The sequence below is a fragment of the Polypterus senegalus genome, chromosome 18 (assembly GCF_016835505.1).
Source record: "Polypterus senegalus isolate Bchr_013 chromosome 18, ASM1683550v1, whole genome shotgun sequence".
Classification (NCBI taxonomy): Eukaryota; Metazoa; Chordata; class Cladistia; order Polypteriformes; family Polypteridae; genus Polypterus; species Polypterus senegalus.
This window is the reverse complement of record NC_053171.1, coordinates 11373523-11387296: the sequence shown is the minus strand read 5'-3', so window position 1 is coordinate 11387296 and position 13774 is coordinate 11373523. Positions and strand designations below refer to the sequence as shown.

General features: G+C 41.2%; 1 protein-coding gene across 1 annotated transcript in view; it reads left to right on the top strand.

Annotated features, from left to right (window-relative positions):
* The window catches only part of LOC120518915 (voltage-dependent calcium channel gamma-7 subunit-like), a 43922-nt gene extending 32349 nt beyond the window's left edge, over nt 1-11573 (top strand). The window contains exon 6 of the mRNA XM_039741934.1: nt 8956-11573. Coding sequence (XP_039597868.1) covers nt 8956-9465 — 510 coding nt within the window. The 3' untranslated portion in view covers nt 9466-11573. The remainder of the gene's footprint in view (nt 1-8955) is intronic.
* The last annotated feature ends 2201 nt before the right edge of the window (nt 11574-13774 follow it).

The window sequence follows — 13774 nt, the reverse complement described above, 5'->3', positions numbered from 1 at the left end:
CATTTTCATACAAACAGTAGCTCAAAGTGCTTTACATATTAAAGAATAGAAAAATGAAAGACACAATTATAAAACAAAATAAATCAACATTAATTAACATCGAATAAGAGTAAGGTTCAATGGCCAGGGGGGACAGAAATAACAAAAAAACTCCAGACGGCTGGAGAAAAAATAAAATCTGTAGGGATTCCAGACCATGAGACCGCCCAGTCCCCTCTGGGCATTCTACCTAACATAAATGAAACAGTCCTCGTTGGATTTAGGATTCTCACAGAAGGGCTTGATGATGATGATGCCTTTTAATCCGTCCGTCATTGTTGGAGCATCATGAAGCTTTGAGTAGGTGGAGGTGGCGCAGGCCACCACCACAAAGAGACCGAAAAAAGAAACAGAAAAGAGAGTAGGGGTCAGTACCGATTTTAGAGCCACCATGAATAGTTATTATGAGGAAATTGAACATATAGAGTATCAGGATTAAGTTAAATTAAGTTAAAATGAAGTTATAAAAAGGCCATGTTAAAGTAACGTGTTTTCAGCAGTGTTTTAAACTGCTCTACTGTATCAGCCTGGCGAATTCCTATTGGCAGGCTATTCCAGATTTTAGGTGCATAACAGCAGAAGGCCGCCTCACCACTTCTTTTAAGTTTTGTTCTTGGAATTCTAAGGAGACACTCATTTGAGGATCTGAGGTTACGATTTGGAATATAAGGTGTCAGACATTCCGATATATAAGATGGGGCAGATTATTTAAGGCTTTATAAACCATAAGCAGAATTTTAAAGTCAATCCTGAATGACACAGGTAACCAGTGTAGTGACATTAAAACTGGAGAAATGTGCTCAGATTTTCTTTTCCTAGTTAGGATTCTAGCAGCTGCATTCTGCACTCGTTGCAAACGATTTATATCTTTTTTGGGTAGTCCTGAGAGGAGTGCGTTACAGTAATCTAGTCGACTGAAAACAAACACGTGAACTAATTTCTCAGCATCTTTCAGTGATATAAGAAGTCTAACTTTACTTATGTTTCTTAAGTGAAAAAATGCTGTCCTAATGATCTGATTAATATGTGATTTAAAATTCAGATTACAGTCAACAATCACCCCTAAGCTTTTTACCTCCATCTTGACTTTTAATCCTAATGTATCCAGTTTATTTCTAATAGCCTCATTGTATCCATTATTGCTGATCACTAAGATTTCAGTTTTCTCTTTATTTAATTTGAGAAAGTTACTATTCATCCATTCTGAGATACCAGTCAGACATTGTGTTAGTGAATCAATAGAGTCGGGGTCATCAGGTGCTATTGATAAGTACAGCTGTGTGTCATCAGCATAGCTGTGGTAGCTCACGTTGTGCTCTGAGATAATCTGACCTAACGGAAGCATGTAGATTGAGAAGAGCAGTGGACCCAGGATAGAGCCTTGAGGAACACCATATTGGATATCATGTGTCTTCGAGTTGTAATTCCCACAACTAACAAAATATTTTCTCCCTGTCAGGTAGGATTCAAACCAATTTAAGACACTGCCAGAGAGGCCCACCCATTGACTAAGGCGATTTCTAAGAATGTTGTGATCAATGGTGTCAAATGCAGCACTCAGATCTAAGAGGATGAGAACAGATAAATGGCCTCTGTCTGCAATTACCCGCAAGTCATTTACTACTTTAACGAGTGCAGTTTCTGTGCTGTGATTTGTTCTAAAACATACCCACACCCACACACACACACACACACACAGCAAGTGTTTTTATAATTGGCAGACAGACAGACAGACAGACAGACCGGTGAATGGAGCTGCTAAGAGTCACACTGAAGGGACCACCTTGTGTAGGGCTGACAACTGTCTTCATTTTCCCAGACATGTCCTCAGTTTTAACGCTCCATGGCAGGGGTCCCCAACTCCAGTCCTGGAGGGCTGCAGTGGCTGCAGGTTTTCATTCTAACCCTTTTATTAATTGGTGGCCAGTTTTTGCTGTTAATTAACTCCTTTTCCATTCATTTTTTAAAGATGTGTTCCTCTGAATTCTTCTGAATTGCTTCATTTCCTTCCTTAAACAGAAATCTATTTGTGAACTGAGTGAGTTAACAAAAGACCAACTACATCAGGGCCTCACACTTCAAGCAGTTTCACTCCAACCAGCTGCTTAATGAGGCGCCGAGTCTCGTTGTTAATCAAACCCGTTCTTTAATTTCATGGCTCTTTGCTGCTCTCATTGTGCAATAGCAGACATTTCTGAAATTGTGAATTTTCTCTTTTCTATTCAGATGTTTGTATGGACCTGAGCAGATCAGCATTCCTGAGCCCTTCCTCTTTCTTTACATTCAGATATTGTGTGATGGTCACAGTTTGCTGGGCCTGTTTTGGCTCATTTTGCATCTTGTTATTGTTTGGCTGCTAATGAAGGAAAAGAAACAATTGAGGGTTCTGAGTCTTCAAGAGCAACTCAATTAAAATGAATTCAAAAGAAGTTAATTAGCAGCAAAAACAGGTCACTAATTAATTAAGAAAAGGGTTAGGATGAACACCTGCAGACACAGTGGTCCTCCAGGACCGGAGTTGGCAACCCCTGCTCCATGGACTGTCTGGGAGGAATTTATAAAATTTTGAAAATGTCTGGAATTTTGGCTCCTAAAATTTCCATATCCAGATCATTGGTAAAAATTGATAGCTGTACACCAATCAGCATTTGCGGAAGTGGTGCGCACACTTTTTTTTTTGTTTGCTCCCAGAATCCATTCATCCATCCATTATCCGACCCGTTATATCCTAACTACAGGGTCACGGGGGTCTGCCGGAGCCAATCACAGCCAACATACGGCACAAGGCAGGAAACAAACCCAGGGCAGGGCGCCAGCCCACCGCAGGTTCCCAGAATCTTCACTTCCATTTCAGCAGTGAACAGTACAGATATTGAAGAGAATAGCTGACGTCTGTCCTACTTGGCTTTTTCACTTCGTCTTTTGAATTCAGCTTGATCGTCTTGGCGAGTAGACAGTTCATTACAAACGTCACTCCTTTCTTTAATTATTTGTAATTGAAATTACAATTTCACATTTTCTATGTGAGATCTTATTTTCAGCAGCTTGGTTAAGCAAGAAATTTCATATATCCAAGTACAGTCCATCGTATTTTAAGTGCAAGTAAGGGCTGCTTTGTAATATTTTAATGGAAAATATTGTTATTACCACCCGTTGTTCCATAATGGATTTGTAATTGTAAATAAATGAGTCAACTATTAAAGTTTCAGCTAATTAAAAAAAAATCACACATTTATTCTGTCATACAAATGCAATGTCAGTTGATCACGTAATAAGTCATTTCTTCAAGTCATTTAATAATATTCTTAACTCTTTCATTTAAATAAATTCACAAATACCCATTATGCCGAAAAGAAAGTGCGAGTTCACAGACCACTGGAAGAACAAATCTCCTCGTTTTCAAAAGGGTAGTTAAGGGGGGCGAATGCTCCCAAGATTCAATTCCAGTAGCAGGCTGTGTAAAGATTTCTATAATATTTATCCAAGAATACGGAGGCCGAGAGAGAACGTAGAATATCGTTATTTTTTTAAATTGTTTCCTTGAGATAACGGACTAATTTTATCGAGACGTCAAGAAAATGCACTTTGTTTTCTCGAGATTATGGAATAATTTTATTGAGATCTCGATAAAACAGAATATCTTGTCTTCTCAAAATTATGAAATAATTGTATCTAATGTTTAACATTTAGCTTATTGAAGCCATGTCCTGTTTGAAATGGCAGAAGAGCAGTACCGTATTGATTAGCGCGTCACATGTTTGTTCAATCCAAGGCTGATACAGGCTGAAATATGTTTATGCCTTAGTTTAGAAAATAATTATGGAAGCCGAGAGAGGACGTGCAATATTGTTATTTTTTTTAAATGGTCTCCTTGAGATAACAGACTAATTTTATCAAGATCTTCAGAAAATGAACTTTGTTTTCTCGAGATGATGAAATAATTTTATCGAGATGTCGAGAAAACGAAAAATTGTTTTCTTAAGATAACGGAATAATTTTATCTCAATCTCGAGAAAACGAAACTTAACCTTTGCTCCTGGCATCAGGCTCGCTTAGATTGCAGCGCCTATACAGCTGAAGCCTTGCTAACCGTCTTCTTAAATGACGGACACTTAGCATTATTATTTTCTAAACTAAGGCATAAACATATTTCAGCCTGTGGCAGCACTTGACTGTACAAAAATGTGATGCGCTGATCAAAACAGTTCTGCTCTACTGCCATTTCAAACAGGACGTGGCTTCAATAAACTAAACATTAAATATTAGATACAATTATTTCATAATTTCGAGAAAACAAGATCTTTTGTTTTATCGAGATCTCAAAAAATTATTCCATTATCTCGAGAAAACAAAGTTCATTTTCTCGAGATCTCGATAAAATTTGTCTGTTATCTCAAGGAAACAATTGAAAAAAATAACGATATTGCACGTCCTTTCTCGGCTTCCGTAGAAAATAATAACGTTAGTGCCTGTCATTTAAGAAGACGGTTAGCAAGGCTTCAGCTGTATAGGCGTTGCAATCTAAGCGAGCCTGTTAAGTTTTGTTTTCTCGAGATCGTGATAAAATTACTCTGTTATCTCGAGGAGACAATTTACAAAAATAATGATATTGCACGTCCTCTCTCGGCTTCCATACTAAACATTAAACGTTAGATACAATTATTTCATAATTTCGAGAAAACAAGATCTTTTGTTTTCTCGAGATCTCAAAAAATTATTCCATTATCTCGAGAAAACAAAGTTCATTTTCTCGAGATCTCGATAAAATGTGTCTGTTATCTCAAGGAAACAATTAAAAAAAATAACGATATTGCACGTCCTCTCTCGGCTTCCATACTAAACATTAAATATTAGATACAATTATTTCATAATTTCGAGAAAACAAGATCTTTTGTTTTATCGAGATATCGATAAAATTATTCCATTATCTCAAGAAAACAAAGTTCATTTTCTCGAGATCTCGATACGAGGAAACAATTGAAAAAAATAACGATATTGCACATCCTTTCTCGGCTTCCGTAGAAAATAATAACGTTAGTGCCTGTCATTTAAGAAGACGGTTAGCAAGGCTTCAGCTGTATAGGCGTTGCAATCTAAGCGAGCCTGTTAAGTTTTGTTTTCTCAAGATCGTGATAAAATTACTCTGGTATCTCGAGGAGACAATTTACAAAAATAATGATATTGCACGTCCTCTCTCGGCTTCCATACTAAACATTAAATATTAGATACAATCTATACTAATAAAAGGCAAAGCCCTCACTCACTGACTCACTCACTGACTCATCACTAATTCTCCAACTTCCCGTGTGGGTGGAAGGCTGAAATTTGGCAGGTTCATTCCTTACAGCTTCCTTACAAAAGTTGGGCAGGTTTTATATCGAAATTCTACGCGTAATGGTCATAACTGGAAGCAGTTTTTCTCCATTTACTGTAATGGAGATGAGCTTCAACGCGTGGGGCGGAGTTTCGTGTGACATCATCACGCCACGTAATCACGCAGTACATAGAAAACCAGGAAGACCTCAAAAAAGCGCTCAAGAAAACATGCATTATATAATTGAGAAGGCAGCGAAACAATAAGAAGCGAGCGAGTGACATATACTACCATATATTCATGAGTGTTGCCAGCTCGGAAAGAAAGCACGATGTAAACCTACACTTTAAATTAAGTTCATAGACAGGCTACTGCTGGCGTTTCACATACACACAGGTAATGCGGGATACAAGTTTAATGAGAGGACGCAGGATATAAACGAGAGTTTTGATCACTTTGTAACTAAGTTAAAATTGTAGGTGAAGGGGTGTGCTTATGCAAATTCCGAGAGACTGTGTTTGTGGGGATTGACAGTTAAGGCGGGTGGGGGAGTCACGTCATCATCTCCCCTCCCACCTCATTTCGCTCTGAGCTGAGCTCCGCAGCTAACGCCGTCATCCGAAGCAACTTTGTCAGACTGCCACCAAATACTCACAGAAAAATCCACAAGTTAATACACACGCTGTCTCTATAGAGTTTCTACACACTGAATCCTCCAGGCACTACTTACAAAAGGTCACATTGACAATCGTGTTACGTTATTTTTAAAATCTTTCCTTTTCTTAGCACAAGCACAGCCAAGAAGCTTCATGCATGTGCTCCATAACGCGCTAAAAATAATGCATTTAATCACACTTTGCATTACAAGCAAAGGGAGCTTTTGTCAATGCATGATTTCCTGGTACACGATTACATTGATCAGCACATCCCGATTCATTTTACCCTCGCACCACCTTAGTTTGAGAAGAAGTATGAAAAAATATGAGGTTAACACAGAAAAACAGATCACCAATTCAAGCTTTATGAATAATCGATTCGCCATCAATAATTGTTTTGGTAAAGCCATCCTCCTTCCATTTTATAATTTTTCGGCCACTAGCCATGATTAAATGAACGGTAAAAAGTAAGAGCAAAGCGAGGGTGACTTATTTAGGCAGGCATATATATGACAGCAACACTCATGACAATGTCAATCATGTTACGTTATTATTAAAATGTTTCCTTTTCTTTTCATTACTTCTTTAACACACTACTTCTCCGCTAGGCGCTGGTATTTTTTATATATATATATATATATGAATGACCTCCAAAGAGCGCTGAGACTTTTGATATCATGAACGTGTCTGCAAACTGGGGTCTCCTGCCCAGTAAAAGTCGAGCAGCCAGCGCGCGTGCATAGCTGTGCCGGCCTTTGAGACGCTGACTGCGCTTCTGCCTTAAGTCAAAGTGAGCACTTTTAATTTTTTTCATCCTCCCCTGCGCTATAGCCCAGACAAGTGCAAACACGGGACCCCTTTTCTACACCACGGCAAAATAATATTAAGGCGATTCACAATCGAGGAGAGGCGAGGCACAAATTTGAACGTTCACATAGAAAATGTAATTTCAATGTACCTGTACTTCTTAAAACGTTAATGTTTTACTGTTTAATAACTTATAGACTATATTTTATTATTTTTCCCTTGCACTCAGTGACCAAAGCTATACACACACATATAGACACATACAAACATACACACAAGTATATGTATGTGTATATATATACACACACACACACACACATACATACACACATATATATAATTTGTGTGTGTGTATGTATGTATGTGTGTGAATATATGATGTAGATAGGTATGTATGTATATATATATATATAAATATATATGTGTATATGTAGATATGTATATAGATATGAAGATATGTATATATGTCTATCTATATATATATATGTCTATATATATATATGTCTATATATATATATGTATGTATGTATGTGTGTGTGTGTGTGTGTGTGTGTGTGTGTGTGTGTGTGTATATATATATATATGACAGCAGCAATCCAAGCTGTGAGAAAACAGTAAAAAGGAGGCGTGTCAGACGTGTGGTACATTTTCTGATGCAGCTGCCGAAAACAACTTCGTGACGCTGCCGCCAAATACACAAAACAATTACTTTGACAATCATGTTATATTATTTTTAAAATGTTTCCTTTTCTTTTTCATAACTTCTTTAACACATGACATCGCTGTGAAGCGCGGGTATTTTGCTATATATATATATATATCACAGCGACACTCATAACAGTGACAAAACAATTACATTGACAATCATGTTACGTTATTTTCAAAATGTTTCCTTTTCTTTTTCATTACTTCTTTAACACACTACTTCTCCGCTGCGAAGCGCGGGTATTTTGCTAGTTATTTCATAATTTCGAGAAAACAAGATCTTTTGTTTTATCGAGATCTCGATAAAATTATTCCATTATCTCGAGAAAACAAAGTTCATTTTCTCAAGATCTCGATACGAGGAAACAATTGAAAAAAATAACGATATTGCACATCCTTTCTCGGCTTCCGTAGAAAATAATAACGTTAGTGTCTGTCATTTAAGAAGACGGTTAGCAAGGCTTCAGCTGTATAGGCATTGCAATCTAAGCGAGCCTGTTAAGTTTTGTTTTCTCGAGATCGTCATAAAATGACTCTGTTATCTCGAGGAGACAATAACGATATTGCACGTCCTCTCTCGGCTTCTGTTCACTAGAAGTGAATTTACCACGTGTGTCATTTTTTACAGGTTTATGACACTTAATAAGAATGGAAGGAATGACGTCTGTTCATTTCAGAGGCTTGACGTATTCAGAATATTTAATGGTTTACTAGTTTGCCCGTGACTGTGCTTGTGGCCATCATGTCATAATTATAGTGACAAACCGCTACTAAAGGTTTTTATCATTTTAACAAACCAGAAGACAGTATAAAGGGCGTATTATGGCATCACAGGGAAAAGCGACCTCAAAAGTCCTCATTTTTTGACCCAAATGTCCTCAATTTCCAGAGAGATTTGGCAGGCCTAGCCTTGTGGTGGTCCGCCCGATGCCCTCCCCAACATGCCATACAGTTTCCATACATGAAGACGTCGCATTCTGCCATTTGCCTGTCACACTCCCAGCACGTTCGGTGATTTGGCTGAAGTTGTCTTTTCTATTTGGGTCGTCATTGGGTCACGTGTACAGCACTTATCAAACTGTCTTTATAACTGTAGGAATGGCAGAAAGGGGTGGCAGGTCACAGAAGTGCCATCCTTGTGCTTTCCGGTCCCTTGAGTTAAGCACTAAGCCATGGTAGCAGTACAGACATAATTGGTGAGGTGCAAGTGTCATGGCAGACTAGCAATGTGTGTTTTGTTACAGTATTTGAAGACCAGGTGTTGTGTCCTATCACATGAGGTTACAGAGGAGTGGCTGGGCATCTGGAATATTCTTACCAGTGAAAATGTGACACGACGACATCCCTGGATTAGTCCTCTACTAATAAGCAGATCACCGGACTGGTCTGCGGCAGGCTGTCTTATCTTTGCTGTATTTGTCTTTGTCCCCACAGGGTGCTGGCGTGATGTCCGTCTACCTGTTCATGAAGCGCTACTCAGAGGAGGAGATGTACCGGCCGCACCCTGCACTCTACCGGCCAAGGCTGTCCGAGTGCAGCGACTACTCTGGGCAGTTTCTTCACCCTGAGGTGTGGCAGCGGGGCCGCAGTGCCTCTGACCTCTCCAGTGATGTGTCCATCCAGCTGAATCAAGCAGTAGGGAGCTCTTCATCGGCCCCTCCACCACCTCCCCCTTCCATAGCTCCGCCAGCGGGTGCCTCCACTTCCTCTTCCTCAAATGCAGCTGTCGGGGCGATAGGGGGGTACCTGCCTCCAAGCCACTCCCACCCTCACCCCCACCACTCACACTACCACAGCTATGCTCATCATTCCCAGCACTCCCATCACGGGCAGCAGTACCAGCACCAATCTCATCAACATTCAATGCCCATGACAACGCCAGCCTCCTTGCCCCCTGCACCCAAATACCACTCACACATTCGAATGAGTGCCTCCCCTTGCTAAGCTAAGTCTGAGACGACTAGAGTAGAGTAGAGTAGCATAGCGTAGAGCCAATTAGTATTTAGTATTGTAGTTTAAGGGGCGGGGCTTAACATTACTTTATTACTTCAAAAACTAATAAGGCAAAAAAAAAAAACAATTTTTAAAGAGAATGAGAAATAAATACATCAATATGTTGTACATAGCGAGAGTAATAATTCAACACTCCTAACCACATCAACTGACAGCTGTCCTCAAAGGCACACTGACTGACATGCAGACAGACAGACAATCAGACCGAAACTTGGACAGACCGACTACAACTGTTTCAGGTCAGATAGATAGATAGATAGATAGATAGATAGATAGATAGATAGATAGATAGATAGATAGATAGATAGATAGATAGATAGATAGATAGATAGATAGATAGCTCTGTGAGACAGACAGACAGACAATCAAGACAGTCCGACTAGTGGCTGGCCAGTGACAAGCACACAGACAGCTGGACAGAAATGAGGACGCGGGCCCAAGTGTGAAAGGCTGGGTTGTGCAAATAGCTTTGAAAGCACCTTGGACTGTGGCAGCAAGGGTGGGTTAAAATAGGGTGGGGGGGTGAAAGCATCCCCTAAATTAGCACTTCTCGACTCTTCCCTGCCTTTGCTGCCCACTGTGTCTGTGAGTTTTTCATTGTAAATGGCCCTCTCTATCCAATCCACGTGGGTCATGCTGTCAAACCGTGCAGGCCTTGGCTTTTCTCCGATCTCTACAGTAATAGTCTGTCCTCCATGCTGTGTGCCCTTCAAAGGGGTAAAGTAGAGGGAGGCACCATCGTCTGAGTCTGTAGCTTTGCACCCTAAGGCCTAATCTCATATAAGAGGTAGGACTTGGAGAGAAACCAAAATGGTTAGGCCTTTCCCTCCTACCTGCTGGGGAACGAAGGGGGACACAATTGCATTGTCCCAATCAGCCAGGTCTTCTTCAGATACCGTCCTCCTTCCCGCGAGAGGCAGATCAAAGACTGAAATTCAAGTCGATCATCACGCTGCCTCTAAACTAGAGTTTAGGGCAAAACCCGAGTGCATCATCCCAATCTAGAAGTCTGATCCCTTGCACCCTGTCCTGACGGGTTAGTCTCCTCTGCACACCCTCCTCTGTGCAAAGAGATGCCCAGCAGTGCAATGCTGTAATCGGTGGCACTCTTTGTACCCTCGCGTATGAAGGCACACGTGTGCATTGAACGCCTGATGTCATTCACGTGTACCCCACATGTCTTCCTCTCTTCAGATGAGTACCAGGCCTATGGGGGAACCAAAGCACGTCAAGCTAGGAAACACTTCAGCATCATCAGTCGATGTGCCAACAAAGCATCGGCAGGACAGGTTTGTCTTCTAAGTATCACGTTTAAAGGGTGCCATTATCCCGCTAGGATGAATTTATAAAGCCGCCTATGATGTATGAAGGGCACTTACGAGATGTGATATCCGCTCACCATTCTTTATTTCATATGGACAACACGGAAGAGTAACGTGAAAGACAAACGCACGCATTTAACATCCGCCAGGAAGTCTCGACTTCCACTCAGCCAATCAATCGGTTTGTGTTTGCTGGGCCATTAAATTAAAAGCTGGAAGGATTATGAAAGCAGCCAATAAGTGAAAGACATAGATTAGCTTTTCTGTGCACCAGGATGTCTTGATTTCCATTCATGCTATCCATCTTTATTTTTTTTTTATATCACAAGGTGCTCCACGGGACATTGCACTGTACTGGTGGCCACTGTTTTTATCAACGCCTGAAGGCTCCTAAAGTGGTTTAGTGTGGCGCAGACCTTTGGCCACCTTGTTTCAGAGTTGGTTTTACGTTTACAGATTCAGAAATAAGCAGGAAACGATTATGGAGAATCAGCCCCGGCACAGACGGGCAGACACCGATGGTTCAAGCACACACGTTTATTTACAAATGAATTAAAGTCCCGCACACCACCCAGTGTCTCAAACACCAAACACCCTCAAGTCCGGGCCTCTCAAAAGTCCTGCCTTCACTCCTATCCTCCGAGCTTCATCCTCTTCCTCCTGACTCCGGCTGACGACTGGAGGGAGGCGGCCCCTTTTATTTCCTCCCGGACGTGCTCCAGGTGCCCCCTGATGAGCTTCCTGTGGCACTTCCTGGTGTGGGTGTCCGGGTGTCCCTGGTATTTCTTCCGCCAGCATCTCCAGGTGTGGCACAAGTGCTGACATCCAGGGCTCCTTACTCGTCCAGGTGCCCCCTGGCGGTGGTCACGGGCCCCTATAGGGGTTGAGCTTTTATGCTCCATTCCTTTGGCCACCATACAAACCAGGGTGGCTGCCCTCTCGTGGTCCGGGGGAGGCATAGTCCCTCTCTCGGTCCTACTAGGCATCCCGGCTGGGCACAGCCCCCAGCCGCCTGCCACACGATTCTTTAAAAGGTTGTGAAATTGGGAGTACGGTATTTATTTAATAATAATGATAACCGGGAAACACATAGACCTCCAGTCTTCAAAGAAAGGGGATTCTCGTCAAACGCAGCACCCAGGGTCACTTGCTGAACTCTGTTGTGCCCTCACGTTGAGTGTCTTTGTGCTCGGAGTGTATGACTTGGGTTTGAAAACGGACAGTCGCCTTCACTGTCACCATAAGAACGTACAGAACAACATCAGGCATTAGGCCAACGAGAGGAGACCATTCAGTCCATCAAGTCCCAACATCTCACCCAGACCCTTCTTAAAGATCCTCAAGGCTTCTGTGTCAACTCCATGACTCGGTAGTTTGTACTCTTTGCATAATGAAGGGCTTCAGATTTTAAAATGACGTCCCCTTCATTTCCACCACTGTCCTTGAGTTTGTGATTCACCATTAAGTTGATTGAATGTTGCTGGATCTCCGTTATCAATGCCTTTGATGATTTTGAAGACCTGGATGAGGTCCCCAGGCAGTCTCCTCTGGTTTTAATTCTCTGGGCCTGTCACAGTAGGACATGTCCTCAGCTCCCATGATGCACTTGCTTGTTCTCCTCTTGCACAGCTTCAAGTCCTTCTGGTAGCGTGGTGACCAGAACTCCACACGACACTCTAGACATGGTCTCACTAGTGTGTTATATGGGCCGAGCATAACATCTCATGATTTATATTCAACAGTTTTTATGATATAATTACTTATAAAATCATTTTATTTGCCTTTTGAATCACTTCTGCTCATTGCTCAGATGAACAAAAACGCTGTGTCAACACAAAGCCCTAAATCCTTTTCAGAGTTGCTTCCTGTCGTTCAGTGTCTCCCATCTTGTATTTATAATTGACTAGCACAGCGGTTCTCAAACTGTGGGGCGCGCCCCCCTGAAGCTGTACAAGGGGGGCGTCGAATAAATAAACAAGACATCAAAATTAATTTTTTACATTTTTATTTCCAATTTAAATATTTGCAAGCATATAGTATTTTCAATCCAGAAAGTTCGAGACATATCATTATCTGTCGCGAACATTCGGGTAACAGTAGATCAGGTGATAAAGCGGCGCGACTGCACCACATCGGCAGCGTAGCCAATATTCTCAAATTGAGTTAAATAATTTGCTGCATATTGGGTTATTTTCATGATACAACTAACAGCGGTATAACATTTGCCGGATGAAAATATGTTCGTCTCGCGCAGATTGACTTCATCGCTGTCCTCGTTTACGAGATTTTTAAAAATGAAAACATATTTAACCGTTTCTTTACCTAAAAAAAAATTAAATAAGAATAAATAATTTATTCTTTGTTTTTGGGATTAGAATTACTAGCAAAAACCACACAAGGCATTTTAACAGTTATTAAAGCACTTTAAAAAAAATAAATTGGGTTAGGGTTAGGGTTAGGGTTAACCCTGATATTTCATTGAAGTTAGCCGAACACATGCAAATCTTATGGAAGTAAAAATGATAGGATACCGCGACACCGCACGAGTATCATACCTTTGTTAGTTGTATCAGGGGTTATTCTCATCTATTTTATATTATGCAGGGGGTGCAGAATTATTTCGGGTTGAAAAGGCAGGGCGCGAAATACGAAAGTTTGAGAACCGCTGGACTAGCCGTACCCTGTAGTGTAGTAGTGAAACAGGACAGCAAGGAGGGTCCTGCCCGGCTCCCCACTCCTGGCGGCCCGCAGCCTCGGATTAGCGTGAATATAATCGCTTCTACAAGCGGACTATGATTCTCAGCTCGATGACAGAAGTCGCAAAATCAACCGGAATGTTCAAGCAAATTCTAGAAAATACCCGATCTAAATCCATTAAGTAGTTCTCTCATGAAAAGCAGACAGACCGACAGACGTTG